This window comes from Neoarius graeffei, chromosome 4 (genome assembly GCF_027579695.1).
Source record: "Neoarius graeffei isolate fNeoGra1 chromosome 4, fNeoGra1.pri, whole genome shotgun sequence".
NCBI lineage: Eukaryota > Metazoa > Chordata > Actinopteri > Siluriformes > Ariidae > Neoarius > Neoarius graeffei.
This window is the reverse complement of record NC_083572.1, coordinates 7,192,496-7,209,364: the sequence shown is the minus strand read 5'-3', so window position 1 is coordinate 7,209,364 and position 16,869 is coordinate 7,192,496. Positions and strand designations below refer to the sequence as shown.

The window sequence follows — 16,869 nt, the reverse complement described above, 5'->3', positions numbered from 1 at the left end:
ACGAAACGCATTCTGTGATGGACGAAATGCATTTCGTCCACGAAATGGGCCCGGTGACACTTGGCACCCCATAGGGAAGCAGCTGCCTTGTAAATACATGTGAGGATTTAAGTACCAAACACTTTTCTATACTGTAAAGCATAATATTTTTAAGATACGTTTTTGATGTGATTCTGTTTCTCAGAAACAATGTGTAAAACATAAAATACACAGCTCCCAGCATGGATGTGTGCGTGTTTACTGAACCCGGTCCACATTACTTAACCTGCCCCAAACACTCATCTTTTTCTTCTGCTGGTTGAAGTTATCGATGATGACACCAATGAAGAGGTTGAGTGTGAAGAAGGAGCCGAAGATGATGAAGATGACGAAGTACAGGTACATGTACAGGTTCACTTCATAAGCCGGCTGTTCCTCCAGCTGCAAGATGGAAGAACATATTTGCAATCTGATTTTTATGGTAGAATATACCTGGTTTCTCCGTTTACATACATGTGTGGCGGTCTGGGAAACCCACTTGAAAGCCATTGTGTTTGAATTCTACGGGAAAAAGAAAAGACTAGAGCCTACTTTGACCCCTCAACTTTAAGAAATCGTAAATATATTTAACCAAGAACATGGAAATCTTTTTTTATTTACCTTTTTAATCCTGCTTTGGAAAGCTTCCTGCAAAGATCACATCTTGTAAAGAGTTAGCTGAACCCTGTGTTCATCCTTGCAAACAGTGATTCACTGGAAACAATTGTGTCGCTTGAAGGTTCTCTCGTTGGTATGGGCGTGGCCTGTCCAGTACTTTTAAGTTCCAATAAGAAACGACAGTAGCAATATACCAGGCTTGCAGTACTCAAGACCGACTCGTGCCCTAATTTTAAGGACTCGTGCATTAACTGCATTCGAACTCATAAACTGGAGACGAGGACATTATTTTTTGTAACATGCCATAAGAATTTGGCATACGATATTTATATCTACATTAATTTTTATACTAATTTCGTGCAAGAGAATGCACATTCACCTGTTCAAATGTCATGTTGAGGAGCAAACTAACGTTAACAGCGCTAAAATGCCTGGAGAGAACGCTGCTAGGATTGTCCGCTTTGCTTCAACAGACTTCTCGTGCAGTGAGAAAAAAAATCCCCTGCTGTGTGTTCCATATGTAGAAGAACCATCAAGGAGACGACGGGGACGACCTCGAACTTCAATCGTCGTTTGGCGAGACTCCATCCAGAGAAGGAAGTGACACGCTGTGTTCATTGCTCTGTTGATAGTGGGCGGGGCTTGCTTGCTGAGCGATGAACTAGCTAGTGTTAACCCTCGCTCATGTTATTTGCCCTGTTGATAGTGGGCGGGGCTTGCTGAGTGATGAACAAGCTTTTTATCTGTAGCCTGTTAACTAAAACGGTGCAGTCGAGCAGGAACGTTAAGGCCTCTGCATGCTCTTGCGACAAGGCTTTCGCAGATAGCTTTTCGCAGACAGTTGTAATTTATCGTTGAGCGGGGAGTAATAGGCGTGCGCGATGTTATTCACCGCCACAACACAAGGGGGCGCGAAGTCGCTAGGAGTAGTTGGTGGGTGTGGTTAGTGGAGTGTTTATCCTCCGGTTACTTATAATGACTAGAACTGGAGTCGTATAGATGTCCGTACTTCCTCACTTCCTCGATCAACCGCTCTTCGTGCTGCTCCATCTTCGCTCGTGTTTTTAAAAATGGCGGTAGTGAAAACAAACCAAACCGGGAAAGTAGGGAAGCGGAAGTGCGTGTACAGCAGATGTAGAGTGGACCAATCAGAGCCCTCTTGTCTGCGACGCTGTCTGCGGTGGTCACAATTTTTGGGAGGTGCGCGCAGAGTGTCTGCGAAGGGGGGGGGCTTCGCAGACGCCATCTGCGACGCCATCTGCGAGGACTGGGTTGTCAGCATAAATTGGCCTTAAGTCCAACACAGCAGCAGAGACGCTTTCATATAAAGGCAGCAACAGCCAGCGGTAAATGATGCAGATGGAATCTTGTTCTCGGACTCGACTCGGCTCAATAGTGGACTCGACTTGAAATTTTCTTTATTGACTTGGACTTGAACACCGGGGACTCGGGCTCGAGGTATAGCGACTCGACTACAATACTGCGATAAACACTCACCAGCCACTTTAAAAGGAACTTGTTCTTGATTCTAAGATTCCTGCTCATCAAATCATGCAGATACAAATATCAAGAGCTTCAGTGAATCTTCACAATGTTCAAACATCCGAATGGGAAAAATTGCGATCTCAACGTATGACTTTCTTTCACTGTGGCATGGGTGTTGGTTTGAGCCAGATGAGTATTTTTGGTTTCAGAAACTGCTGATCTCCTTCCTGGGGTTTTCACACACAACAGTCTGTAGAGTTTACACAGACAGAATGGTGCAAAAAAAAAAAATTGAGTGAGCGAGCGACAGTTCTGCGGGTGGAAACTAACACCTTGTTGATAAGAGAGCTCAAAGGAAAATGGTCAGATTGGTTTGAGCTTTTTTTTTGTGCCAGGAAGGATATAGTAACTCATCACTCTTTACAACCGTGGTGAACAGAAAAGCATCTCAGCATGCAACAGAAAATGGAACACCACCTTGGGTTCCACTCCTGCAGCCAAGAACAGGGATCTTAGAATCAAGAACAAGCTCCGCATTTTGTATATGATACCACACTTTTTTTTTTGACAATATGTCAATTGTTTAGTCATGCAGTAACCCCATGGCTGTGTCGAGCTTCTACCACTTAGGGAGTAAAAGAGAGAGTTCGGTACATATTATTGGTATAATTATGCCTCAGATTAGCTTCCCGCACTCCCACCTAAACAGACCTGCCACAGGGAAAAACATCAGCGTTCCTGCCTGCTCACACAGCATTGATTATTAGCTGAAAAGTAGCTTACTTATATTTTTATGAAAGCCACAAAGAGCAGTGTATTGTGCTTCAGCTAGAGAGACTTACATTACGAGAGTCTACTGCGGCGTACATGATGTCCATCCAGCCTTTAAAGGTGGCCTGCGGTGAGAGAAAGAGTTCAATACAGACAAGGAGAAGAGTTTTTAAATCCAGAATAAAATTTACACAAACTGATAACATGAATAGGAATGTATTTATAAATGCCTTTTATTTCTTATTGGACGGTTCTTTGGATGGTGAACGGTCCTAGGTCTCTAATTAGAACCTTTTGTTAAAGTGAAACCCATAAAGAACACCCAGAGTGTTGCATCAACTTTTAGTACTGAATTAACGCTTAAACCGCTTAAAGAACACCTAGTGTTACGTCAACTTTTAGTACTGAATTAACGCTTAAACCGCTTAAAGAACACCTAGTGTTACATCAACTTTTAGTACTGAATTAATGCTTAAAGAACACCTAGTGTTACATCAACTTTTAGTCCTGAATTAACGCTTAAACCGCTTAAAGAACACGTAGTGTTGCATCAACTTTTAGTACTGAATTAACGCTTAAACCGCTTAAAGAACACCTAGTGTTATGTCAACTTTTAGTACTGAATTAACTCTTAAACCACTTAAAGAACACCTAGAGTGTTGCATCAACTTTTAGTACTGAATTAACGCTTAAACCGCTTAAAGAACACCTAGTGTTGCATCAACTTTTAGTACTGAATTAACTCTTAAACCGCTTAAAGCACACCTAGTGTTACATTAACTTTTAGTACTGAATTAACACTTAAACCGCTTAAAGAACACCTAGTGTTACGTCAACTTTTACTAATGAATTAACTTTTAAACCGCTTAAAGAACACCTAGTGTTACGTCAACTTTTAGTACTGAATTAACGCTTAAACCGCTTAAAGAACACCTAGTGTTACGTCAACTTTTAGTACTGAATTAACTTTTAAACCGCTTAAAGAACACCTAGAGTGTTGCATCAACTTTTAGTACTGAATTAACGCTTAAACCGCTTAAAGAACACCTAGTGTTACATCAACTTTTAGTACTGAATTAATGCTTAAAGAACACCTAGTGTTACATCAACTTTTAGTACTGAATTAACTCTTAAACTGCTTAAAGAACACCTAGTGTTACATCAAATTTTAGTACTGAATTAATGCTTAAAGAACACCTAGTGTTGCATCAACTTTTAGTACTGAATTAATGCTTAAAGAACACCTAGTGTTACATCAACTTTTAGTACTGAATTAACTCTTAAACTGCTTAAAGAACACCTAGTGTTACATCAAATTTTAGTACTGAATTAACTCTTAAACTGCTTAAAGAACACCTAGTGTTACATCAAATTTTAGTACTGAATTAATGCTTAAAGAACACCTAGTGTTGCATCAACTTTTAGTACTGAATTAATGCTTAAAGAACACCTAGTGTTACATCAACTTTTAGTACTGAATTAACTCTTAAACTGCTTAAAGAACACCTAGTGTTACATCAAATTTTAGTACTGAATTAATGCTTAAAGAACACCTAGTGTTACATCAACTTTTAGTACTGAATTAACGCTTAAACTGCTTAAAGAACACCTAGTGTTACATCAACTTTTAGTACTGAATTAACGCTTAAACCGCTTGAAGAACACCTAGTGTTGCATCAACTTTTAGTACTGAATTAATGCTTAAACCGCTTAAAGAACACCTAGTGTTACATCAACTTTTAGTACTTAATTAAGCTTAAACTGCTTAAAGAACACCTAGTGTTACATCAACTTTTAGTACTGAATTAACGCTTAAACCGCTTAAAGAACACCTAGTGTTACATCAACTTTTAGTACTGAATTAAGGCTTAAACCGCTTAAAGAACACCTAGAGTGTTACATCAACTTTTAGTACTGAATTAATGCTTAAAGAACACCTAGTGTTACATCAACTTTTAGTACTGAATTAAGGCTTAAACCGCTTAAAGAACACCTAGAGTGTTACATCAACTTTTAGTACTGAATTAATGCTTAAAGAACACCTAGTGTTACATCAACTTTTAGTACTGAGTTAACTCTTAAACCGCTTAAAGAACACCTAGTGTTGCATCAACTTTTAGTCCTGAATTAACGCTTAAACCGCTTAAAGAACACGTAGTGTTGCATCAACTTTTAGTACTGAATTAACTTTTAAACCGCTTAAAGAACATCTAGTGTTACATCAACTTTTAGTACTGAATTAACACTTAAACCGCTTAAAGAACACCTAGTGTTGCATCAACTTTTAGTACTGAATTAACTCTTAAACCGCTTAAAGAACACCTAGTGTTACATCAACTTTTAGCACTGAATTAACACTTAAACCGCTTAAAGAACACCTAGAGTGTTGCATCAACTTTTAGTACTGAATTAACGCTTAAACCGCTTAAAGAACACCTAGTGTTACATCAACTTTTAGTACTGAATTAACTTTTAAACCGCTTAAAGAACACCTAGAGTGTTGCATCAACTTTTAGTACTGAATTAATGCTTAAACCGCTTAAAGAACACCTAGTGTTACATCAACTTTTAGTACTGAATTAATGCTTAAAGAACACCTAGTGTTACATCAACTTTTAGTACTGAATTAACTCTTAAACTGCTTAAAGAACACCTAGAGTGTTGCATCAACTTTTAGTACTGAATTAACTCTTAAACTGCTTAAAGAACACCTAGAGTGTTGCATCAACTTTTAGTACTGAATTAACTTTTAAACCGCTTAAAGAACACCTAGAGTGTTACATCAGCTTTTAGTACTGAATTAACGCTTAAACCGCTTAAAGAACACCTAGTGTTACATCAACTTTTAGTACTGAATTAACTCTTAAACCGCTTAAAGCACACCTAGTGTTACATTAACTTTTAGTACTGAATTAATGCTTAAAGAACACCTAGTGTTACATCAACTTTTAGTACTGAATTAACTCTTAAACAGCTTAAAGAACACCTAGAGTGTTACATCAAATTTTAGTACTGAATTAACTTTTAAACCGCTTAAAGCACACCTAGTGTTACATCAACTTTTAGTACTGAATTAATGCTTAAAGAACACCTAGTGTTACATCAACTTTTAGTATTGAATTAACGCTTAAACCGCTTTAACCATGGTTAAATTTTGAGGCGTTACTGTGAAACCCCTCCTCACCACTTGGAGCAGGGCCAGGTATCCGGCTCCCACGTTGTCGAAGTTGATCTTGACGTTTTTCCAGCGGGCGCTGTCGTTGACCAGCGCCAGGCACTCGGTCTTGTTGTTCACCACGTTGATGGGGAAGAGGTCGTCTGTGGTGCTGTTGACGCAGTGGTAGTACTTGCCGGCGAACAGGTTGACGCCCATGATGCTGAAGATGAGCCAGAAGATCAGACACACGAGCAGCACGTTCATGATGGAGGGGATGGCGCCGAGCAGAGCATTCACTACGACCTGCCGTAACACACACGTTCAGATCTCAGTCGCTGGAACCTCAGTTACTGTACGGTACGATCACACACGGTGGGCGGGGATTATCACGTTTTGAATCTTATTAGTGTTAGTTGAGTGAGGTACACGGGATTCCACACACTTTTGTTATTGCATTATTTGAAGGAAAACTCCAAGTCACTTGGAGAAAAGGGTGTTCACTAATAGCTATGAGCGCTACACAGGGGCTTATTATGGCTCGTGATGAACCAGTTACATAATTACACAGCACAGAGGAAATCTTACAGCAGCTGCTCCTGCTGCGTCCAAGTTAAAACTTATTTCTGTTGAGTTTCTTTACACAGTTGAGCGGATAAGACACACAAAATCGAAACGGAAACCAAAACACCTTGTTTGAGACACGACGATGTCACTACATTTGTGTACTGCAAATGAAAAGAAGACACAACAGAGAAATTAAAGGTCAAAAGGCACAACAGAAACAGCACAGTAAGCACCACAGAATCATCAGAGAACATGAAAGTAACCATGCACCAAAAAAAAAAAACCCCACCACCTCCTGTACATGTATTCACCGACTGAATCGTGTTATATAATACAGTTACAAAAGCATGACACTTACAGTGACACGTAAAAGTTATTCTGTGTTTGTGTTTTTACCCTCATGCCCTCGAAGCGTGACAATGCTCTTAGCGGTCTCAGAGCGCGTAGAGTCCTCAGTGATTTAATGGCACTCAGCTCGGAGTAACCCAGAGCAGTAGCAACAAGGCTGACCAGAGACACCTAAAATACATACAACAACAAAATCATTTGACATCTGATGCATTTATTTTGCTAGCTAGCACATTTCTAACACCTGACGTCAATTTAAAAAGCAAGTAAAGAAATTTACATTAAAAAAAAAAAAAATCCAAATCTTGGGTAAGATTTATGCTCCCCAAACACAAGGCTGATTTCACATGTCTCCGCCCACACAGCTTCTATCAAGACTATAGACCCTTTTCAGTCACGTGACCTTCGTAAATGCGACCACCATTTTGGACATGTAGCGGACTTCGGCTCGAATTGGTTTGAATGCGAGGAAGGCGACAAACGGAGAACATACAAGAAAAAGGAGCGAGATGCAGAAAACACCTTCGCTATCCAGCGACGTAGGGCATTTACAGGGCGAGCAGAGGGAGAAATAACAACAGTAACGACACATTAGCAACGCCGTACAGAAATAACGGTTTATGGCACAGACCCTTTCGGTTCTCGCTCATCTAGCTGCTACAATGACTGCTTAGACTGCAACAATAATACCTAACACACATTTAAGTATCCGTCGTAAAGACGTGAAACTCGTCGAGTGACGAGTGTGTTCATTGATAAGCTAACACAATCTAAAAGTAGACATACCATCACACTGCCCTGGCGCTGTGTACAGTTTACCTTCTATGGTTTGTGCACTCACTATTTGCCATTACTTTCTCCAACCGTTGTTACAGATTACAGGGAACGGCCTGGATTTAAGAGACAAATACATGTTCCTCTTGTTTTGAACACTTATTTGTAGGCAGTGCTTAATTTGTAAAGTGGGAGGTCCCGGAGCGCAGAGGGGGGGAGGGGGCACGCTTCTGGGCATGTTTTGTAATAACACTGCAAATTAAGTTCATCTGCAGATATTTTGTGGATGTCGTTTCATGACAGAAATCACTAACAAGACAGATATCAAAATCAGACATTAACACTAAATAAACTTGCATTTTTTTTATTATTATTATTTTTTTTGTTACATAGTCAAAAGAGGTGTCGGATCACCAGATCCAGTGTAAATAGCTGCCGGAGCCAACGCCCAAGGTTCCGGAGCATGCTCTGGCTTGCTCCCCCTCAAATTAAGCGCTGTTTGTAGGACACTGCCTCTGATCTGTCCTACAGTCTACCAACAGCAAAGGAACACAACGCTAACTAATGTCGTTAGCTAATAGCTACTACAGAAGAACAAAGAGGTTACAATGGGTTATTTTAGCCTATTTAGTTACACACTCGCCACCACAGAATGTTAACAGCAATGTAATGCCTTTTCTGGCTAATTTTATTCGTCTTACTTCCAACAAAGTGGTCACTGCACAAGCGTTGGTATGCCGAGGGCTGCCAATCTTTCCTGTTTATGGCCGCTATCCATCTTGTCAGCATCTACCGGGATCCGATAAAATGATAACCCTTGCCTTGTTTGTTGATGGTTACTACATCCAGGTGCACAACAATATAGTGGCATGATGGAAGTCTTGCTGAAAATAAACACTTTCTTTGCTGCCATTCCTCAATGCTGGCTGTGGTAAACTACTGGTAGTACATGTCCAAAATGGCGGCCGCGTTTGTCGTGACGTCACGTGAAAAGGGTCCATACGCTTAGCTAGGGCTGCGTACCTAAACGTAACATCAGGTACAGGTACCGGTACAGAGGTTTAGGTACAGGTCCGGACCTGTACCTGTACCTGAACAATTTGACAAATTCTTCTGAACTTCTTCAATAATGACAGAAACATTAATAAACTGCTGACAACTTGTCAGTATCTTTATTCAAAGAAAACCGAACATAACTAGGTTTCCTACCTCACTTCTCAGTCACCCTATAGTTAACTTGGGAGAAAAAGTGCACCAAAGTTGTCTCACAGTGAGAAGTGACTACACTAGAGTACTACAGACTACGCGCAGTCCACGGCCTTTAACTTACGCGGCAAAATTACACAAAGCAACAAAGGCCACCAATGCCAGCAAAGGAAAAATGGCTGACCTGATTTTGAGTCTTTTTGACCAATCAGAACGCTGGATCAGCCAAGCTCTCACAATGTCTCGTGAGACTGCGGCGAGAGGATCTCAAATCAAAGGTGGCTCTGATTTCAAGTTTCAGCGCGGCATTTTACGTCTTTTCCAGTGCTAAATTTTCGTCTTTGTGGTAGGATTTACTAGCCTGGGCCCGCCCATCTTAAGTGTGACGCAACACGAGGGCCTGTTGCGAGCTTAGTCTGGCCAGGCAAGCTATCTACAGGTCTTCCAAGCTCCCGAAAAATCGGGACCCAATCAACTTTGAGCATCTCCAACGGCCCTGGGTAGAGGCGTATTCAAGGCAGTGACGTAGTAGAACTGCGACCGGAAGCCATAGATTGTTTACAGAACCTATGCCGGAAGCGCTTCATTCACTAGAAACATTACGAACATGGAGCAAGTTCTCATTGAAAACGGAGCAAAGAGCAGCCCTGGAGGTATTTATTGAAAGGAAGGACGTTTTCGCCTTGCTCCCGACCGGCTGCGGTAAGAGTTTAATCTACCAGTTAGCCCCGTCGCGTCACATACGTCAGAGGAAAGAGTGATGTGATTGGTTTAAGCTTCGTCACAGCCTTTTCTGGCTTCGACCAGTAGCAAACTGAGACATTTCAGGGAGGCGGGTCAACCACGCACTTTGGGAAACAGTTGGGCTTAATATCTTTGCCAAACCAAATGCTCGCAGAGCTTTGAAGTTGCGTTAGCCAGACTAAGGATTTACACATCTTCAGTCACAAAATAAGCAGATACTTGGTGTAAATTTATATCGGTACAGTACCGGTACTTCATGATCTGGTATTTTGGACCTGTATCGAATCGATTTTCACGGTACAGTACCGGTACGCAGCCCTACGCTTAGCGTCCACTTTAATCGGAGCTTGTTCTTGATTCTAAGATCCCTGTTCTTGGCTGCAGGACTGGAACCCGATGTGGTCTTCTGTTGCATGTTCAGATGCTTTTCTGCTCACCACAGTTGTAAAGAGTGATTATATGAATTATTATATCCTATCCTGCAAAAAAAAATCCTCAAACCAATCTGGCCATTTTATGATCTCTGATCTCTCTTATCAACAAGGCGTTTGTTTCCACCCACAGAGCTGCTGCTCACGCACTCGGTGTTTGTTTTTTGTTTTTCGCACCATTCTGTGTAAACTCTAGAGACTGTTGTGTGGCAAAACCCCAGGAGATCGGCAGTTTCTGAAATACTCAAACCAAAAATCTGGCTCAAATCAACTCCTGCCAGCCAAGAACAGGAATCTTAGAAGTGGCTGGCGAGTGTATAACATATTTAAATAATATTGGCTGGCGTCGAGTGGTATATCAGATACACTATATTGCCAAAAGTATTTGCTCACCTGCCTTGACTCACATATGAGCTTAAGCAGGCACGTGCACACATAGGGCTTTAGGGGTGCTTGAGCCCCTGCCCTTTTTGCCTCGAATTAAATGTTGCCCTTTTAAAATAATAATAATAATAATAATACAGTCCTGTTAGAAGTTTAAAACAACGGCGGTACAAAAACTCCACGGCAATCTACCAACGTTCTTGTAATCCGGGGTGGTTGTGTGCGCTGAGCTGCCGCTTCTCTGTCCATTGCTGCTCCGCTCGAGCGCGGCCAGAGAGAGGGGGAAGAAGCCGCTGCGCGCGCTGCCACAATGATAACAGAGGAAACGTGACAGTGAGGCAGCTTGAACATGTGAGTTATGGTCTAACAGGTCGCCCTTTCAAACTGGATGGACATGATATTTGGGCGTTTGTAGGGCTACTGACATTTGTGCGAGTAATTCAAGTCTCTGTAGTTTAATAATCTGCTTGTTAACTGACATGACCTGACTGTTCACAATCGATTGCCTCGGCCGTGCTTCGGTGTACATGCAAGTATCGTATATCGTCGGGAAGCTTACATTCTCCTCTTGTATATATAACTAGTCGTCGACCTCTTCCACAACGTGCTCAAATCAAATGTGGGTTATGTTTCAGAAAAAAACAAAAGCTTGTGAAAAATGTACTCCGAAGCCTATGCAAAGAAGAGAGGCTCTCTGATCTCCTTCTCCTCTCGATTGAAAAAGACATATCCATAAATCACAATGAGGTCATTAATATCTACAGGGACATGGCCCCCAGAAGGTTACTGCTTTAAGGCCCCTGGAATGAGAGGAAGGACTGATTTTTATCATTTTGTCCATTAGGCTATTTACTTATTTGTTCAAAGTTCAGGTTTCACTGTTCAATGTTAAATCTTTAACAATAAAAAAGCCTAATAACGCACGAGTGTTTTATTGCTCTGCATGTCTTCCAAGCCTATGATAATGTGAGTGACAATTTTGCTGACACAAAAGAAATGGCAATTGCATATCAATTTCACCAACACAGGACACATAGCTAAGTACTTACCTTCCTATTAGTACGTTAATTTTAATTCTACATTTCCATATTTTGGAAAGGACCGGGGGAAAAAAAAAAAAAAAAAATCATGCACTTGCTGCCCTTTTTCTGACTTTGAGCCCCTGCCCCTCTATAATCCTGTGCACATCCCTGAGCTTAAGTGACATCCCATTCCTAATCCATAGGGTTCAATATGACGTCGGTCCACCCTTTGCAGCTAGAACAGCTTCAACTCTTCTGGGAAGGCTGTCCACAAGGTTTAGGAGTGTGTTTATGGGAATTTTTGACCATTCTTCCAGAAGCGCATTTGTGAGGTCACACGCTGATGTTGGACGAGAAGGTCTGGCTCTCAGTCTCCGCTCTAATTCATCCCAAAGGTGTTCTATCGGGTTGAGGTGCAGGCCAGTCAAGTTCATCCGCACCAGACTCTGTCATCCATGTCTTTATGGACCTTGCTTTGTGCACTGGTGCACAGTCATGTTGGAAGAGGAAGGGGCCAGCTCCAAACTGTAAAAACAGTCTGCGTGCCTAGGTGCTTGATTTTATACACCTGTGGCCATGGAAGTGATTGGAACACCTGATTCCGATAATTTGGATGGGTGAGCAAATACTTTTGGCAATATAGTGTATATTCCATTCAGCTAGCGTGATATTGAGCGAGTCGAAGATGAGTAGCTGAATGGAATATATCTGATATACCGCAAAAAAGCCAGCCAATATTAATAATAATAAGAATAACAACATATGTACACATTCCTTGCATGTGTTTCTCTTTCAAAATTCTCTCAAAATCTAACGTATTTAATAAAGCAAACCCGACGGCCATGTTTGTTTACAAACTGTCCCACTCGCTTGCTCGCATGGAAGTTTTACATCTCCGATGTGTGATGTCATGCTGTCTTGACAACCACACAATATCGTAAACCATATTGAACGCTCATTCTCCATTGGGTAGAGTGACGTAATACGTGTAGGATAAGCGATTTGCTAACAATACCGCATGCTATCAAACCATATGAATGAAACCCGCTAGAAGGGAATAGAACACGTTTTTATTCCATCGGAAAAGTGTCCTGTATGGATAAATAACAGATAACACTGGATTGTATAAAGCTGTCATTTGTCTTGCAGCCGAAGCTCCTGTTAATAAAATCAAATCAACACCTTCTGACCAATCAGAATCGAGTATTCAGTGTTGTGGTTTAAAAAGGTTCTACGGAGAGATTTTTCAAATCAGCTCCCATCACAGGTTTATACTGTATTACTCGTAAGAAACGGGCGATTTCTCAGAGACAACAAGGGAAGCCGAGCTTCCCCTAAAATTCTCTCCCCAAACTGCGGCATCTACGACGTTGAATTCTCATTAAAACAATAACTTGCATAACATAATATATGCCCAAGATTGTATTTATGTTCATAACTATCCTGTAACTTATTTGAGTGATGTCTGACGAACTTACAGTTCGCTACGAGAATCACCTTTGCTGCCAGGCTGTAACCTTTCTTATTTCAATGGGCTCTATGGACTGGCAGCAGTGTTGCCAGATTGGGCGGTTTTAAGTGCATTTTGGCGGGTTTTGAATATATTTTGGGTGGAAAACGTCAGCAGTATCTGGCAACACTGACTGGCAGCCGGGTATCCGTTGCAGTCTACGAGACGGCTCTGAACAGCCAATTTCGGCTAGTTGTTATTGGTTAAAATCAACAAAATCGTCACTTCCAGGAAAGCCGTGCTTCTCTGGGACTAAACGAGACAGTGGGAGGGACAAGAAGCCAGGCTGATAAAGGATTATTGGAGGTAGTGTTTGAAAGACATGAGGAGGGCGGTACTTCGGCGAGGAACACGGAAGTATGATCAGTCAGTCCCTAGCGGATGTCAAGAAAGTGCAGTCGTGTGCCAAAGTGCTGTCCGAATTTCTTTTCATATAAATGTTTCTTCTCATTGATGTTTCTGTACAGTACTCTGTAAATAAATGTAAATATTACTCGTTGTGCTCCGTTAACTTTCATCCATTCTATCAGTTTGATCATTCGTGAATTCACTCATTTATTTCATTTGTAGTTCAATCTGGTTGTAGGCTAGCTTGAGCCTTATTGGGATCTGCAGTGCTAGCTGCTAACAGAAATTGGTGAAGTCTCTGGAAAGCACAACCAGCTGGTATGACAGGGTCACAGACCATTTTCTGGAAAAGGAGTGGAGGGCAAAATTTGTGTATAAATAGTGTTCATGTTCATGAATCTGAAGTGTGTATATTGTTCAGTAATGTTAAGAGAATGGTGGGCTCTGTGTTATAGGTTATACCTGGGTATAATATTCAAGGTTCTGTGTGTTGCATAGCCTACCTGGTTATGAATTTCCAGACTGTGTTGCAGAAGATGTTCAAGGATGTGTTGCACAGCTGGGTGTTGTGTTAAAGACTCTGTGTTGCATATCAGGGTATGATGTTCAAGGCTCTTCGTTGAATAGCCAGGATGTTTGATATTTTTGATTAAGGATATGAGGCACTAGCCTGGCAAGCCAGACTATAACATGAAATGTACAAGCAAAAATACTTTCTGCCACTAGGTAGGGTTGTCTAGTTCACTGTGCTAATGGGGCGCACCTTTCTCTGCTTTGATATCCGGCCTACAGGTTTTACGATGAATGCGTAAAATGGGCTTCCACTGTTTTAAAAACCAGCAGCCGCCACTGGTAAGAAATAATTCAGACTTGTGTGATAGATGTTCCTACTAATACGTTTTAGGATTAATCCTTCCTGAAGCCTGAATGACGCACCTTATGGAGTCTAGATATAGGAAAATAATCAACCTCGTTACTGAGAAGCAACAGTCACTCAGTAACTCGAGTCAGTTCCTCCAGTTCAGTATATTTCTACACAGATGCGTTAGTGAGCAGCAGAAGGATAAGATCAAGTGAGGTGTCGGGTGGAGAGTGGGTGCCGGCATCTGTGTGACAAGCTGGCACCCTCTGGGGAATTAAAGTCCCACTATTCCAGGCCTGTGTGTGTGTGTGTGTGTGTGTGTGTGTGTGTGTGTATGAGAACGAGGTGGGAATGAGTCACCAATGAGTCAGCAGATGCTAAACAGCTAACCTCCTCCATCTGCTAAAGGGGACAGTATTATGCTGGTGTCTGGGCTGGACCTATACACAGTGTATTTACAGTGCCCTCCACAATTATTGGCACCCCTTGTAAAGATCAGTAAAAAGGGTTTGAAACAAATCCACTTTTTTGGTGAAGTCGCTTCATCTCACACTGAAAAACTGAGAAAAATCCAACCTTTAATTGAAATACATTTATTCGGAGGAAAAATCCCTCATCAAGAAATATAATTTTCAACAAAAACACATCATTATTATTGGCACCCCTGGAAATGATAGTGAACACAATGTCACTGAAGCAGGTTTCCTATTTAACTTGGACGGTATTAGAGTTGATAGGACCGTTCAGGCTGTAATCCATGACTTCCTGATTACCTGGGAGATAAATATGAGGTGACACAGAGGCCAAAGGCGGCACGGTGGTGTAGTGGTTAGTGCTGTCGCCTCACAGCAAGAAGGTCCGGGTTCGAGCCCCGTGGCCGGCGAGGGCCTTTCTGTGTGGAGTTTGCATGTTCTCCCCGTGTCCGCGTGGGTTTCCTCCGGGTGCTCCGGTTTCCCCCACAGTCCAAAGACATGCAGGTTAGGTTAACTGGTGACTCTAAATTGACCGTAGGTGTGAATGTGAGTGTGAATGGTTGTCTGTGTCTATGTGTCAGCCCTGTGATGACCTGGCGACTTGTCCAGGGTGTACCCCGCCTTTCGCCCGTAGTCAGCTGGGATAGGCTCCAGCTTGCCCGCGACCCTGTAGAAGGATAAAGCGGCTAGAGATAATGAGATGAGATGAGATGAGATGAGACAGAGGCCAAATTCCCTCAACATCAACATGGGAGAGATAACACACAAACCAATTGAGGGAGAAGTATGTTGACCTTCATAAGTCAGAGAATGGTTATTAAAAAAAATAGCTATTTGCCTGAAAATGTCCATTTCTACTGTTAGGGCAAAAATAAAAAAAAGTGGACACCAACTGGAACTGTTACAAACTTGCCTGGAAGAAACCGAGATTATTTTGCCCCCACAGACAGTGAGGAGGAAGGTGAGGGAGGCAAAAAGAAAAAAGAAAACAAAAACAAATATCACTGTTGGTGAATTACAAGAAAAAGTAAAATCTTAGGGTTTCTGAGTCTCCAAAACCACCATCAGACTCCACCTCCATACCAACAGATTATCTGGAAGGTTCCAGAAAAAAGCCTTTACTGTCAGTTAACCGTAAATGTAAGCACCTGAAGTTTGTGAAACGCTACAACAACTTTGACTGGAACCGTGTTCTATAGTCTGATGGAACAAAAATGGAGCTTTCTGGCAATAAACACTCAAGGTGGGTTTGGTGTAAAAAGAAGGATGGATATAATGAACAGAACCCGATCCCAACTGTAAAATATGGTGGAGGTTTTGTGAGGTTTGTTTTGGGGCTGTTTTTCTTCCAAAGGCCCTGGAAACCTTGTTAGGGTACACGGCATCACAGACTCCATGAAATACCAGGACATTTTAAATCAAAATCTGGCTGCCTCTGAGAGGAAACTGAAACTGGGTCGTCATTGGCTCTTCCAGCAGGACAATGATCCGATGTCCAAATCAACACAAAAATGGTTCACTGAGCACAGAAACAAGCTTCGGCCCTGGCCATCTCAGTCCCCTGAGCTGAACCTCAGTGAAAAGCTGAAGAGGAGGGCCGAGAACCCGAGATAATCGAGAGCAGGGCTTTTCAAAGTGCGGGGTGCGCCTCCTCTAGGGGGCGCCAGAGTTCTTCAGGGGGGGCGCAACGTGAGGAAAAATAAACCAGAATAAGTTACTATTGCAGACATTTAGCGAACTTCAGCTAGCCTTTGCCAGAGACAAAATGGATCGATTTTTAGTACCTAAAGCTACAGTGAGTGAGGAGACAGAGTCTGGGCCAAGCAAAAAAAGAAGGAAGTATGACCACGATTATTTAAAAAGTTTGGATTTTCATGGACTGGATCTGAAGATGCTCCACTGCCACAGTGTGTTGTCTGCCAGGAGGTGCTGGCTAACGATGCTATGAGATGTTTAAAATGTGTAAAACAAGATGTTTAAAAAAAAAAAAAGCACAGATATTTAAAATGTGTAAAAAAAAAGTTTTCAAAAAGCACAGATGTTTAAAATGTGTAAAAAAAAGATGTTTTAAAAACGCACAGATGTTTAAACTGTGTAAAAAAAAGAGGTTTTAAAAAAACGTTTTAAATGTGTAAAAAAAGATGTTTTCAAAAA

The 16,869-nt window shown here is 41.6% G+C and overlaps 1 protein-coding gene across 7 annotated transcripts in view; it reads right to left on the bottom strand.

Moving 5' to 3' along the window:
• scn1lab (sodium channel, voltage-gated, type I like, alpha b) overlaps positions 1-16,869 on the bottom strand; it is a 92,651-nt gene that overhangs the window by 4,727 nt on the left and 71,055 nt on the right. For all 7 annotated transcript variants that reach the window (XM_060918767.1, XM_060918768.1, XM_060918772.1 and 4 more), the window contains exons 20-23: positions 7,010-7,132; positions 6,077-6,352; positions 2,964-3,017; positions 283-420 (exon numbers count right to left, since the gene is read on the bottom strand). In XM_060918767.1, the coding sequence (XP_060774750.1) occupies positions 283-420; positions 2,964-3,017; positions 6,077-6,352; positions 7,010-7,132 (591 nt within the window). The remainder of the gene's footprint in view (positions 1-282; positions 421-2,963; positions 3,018-6,076; positions 6,353-7,009; positions 7,133-16,869) is intronic.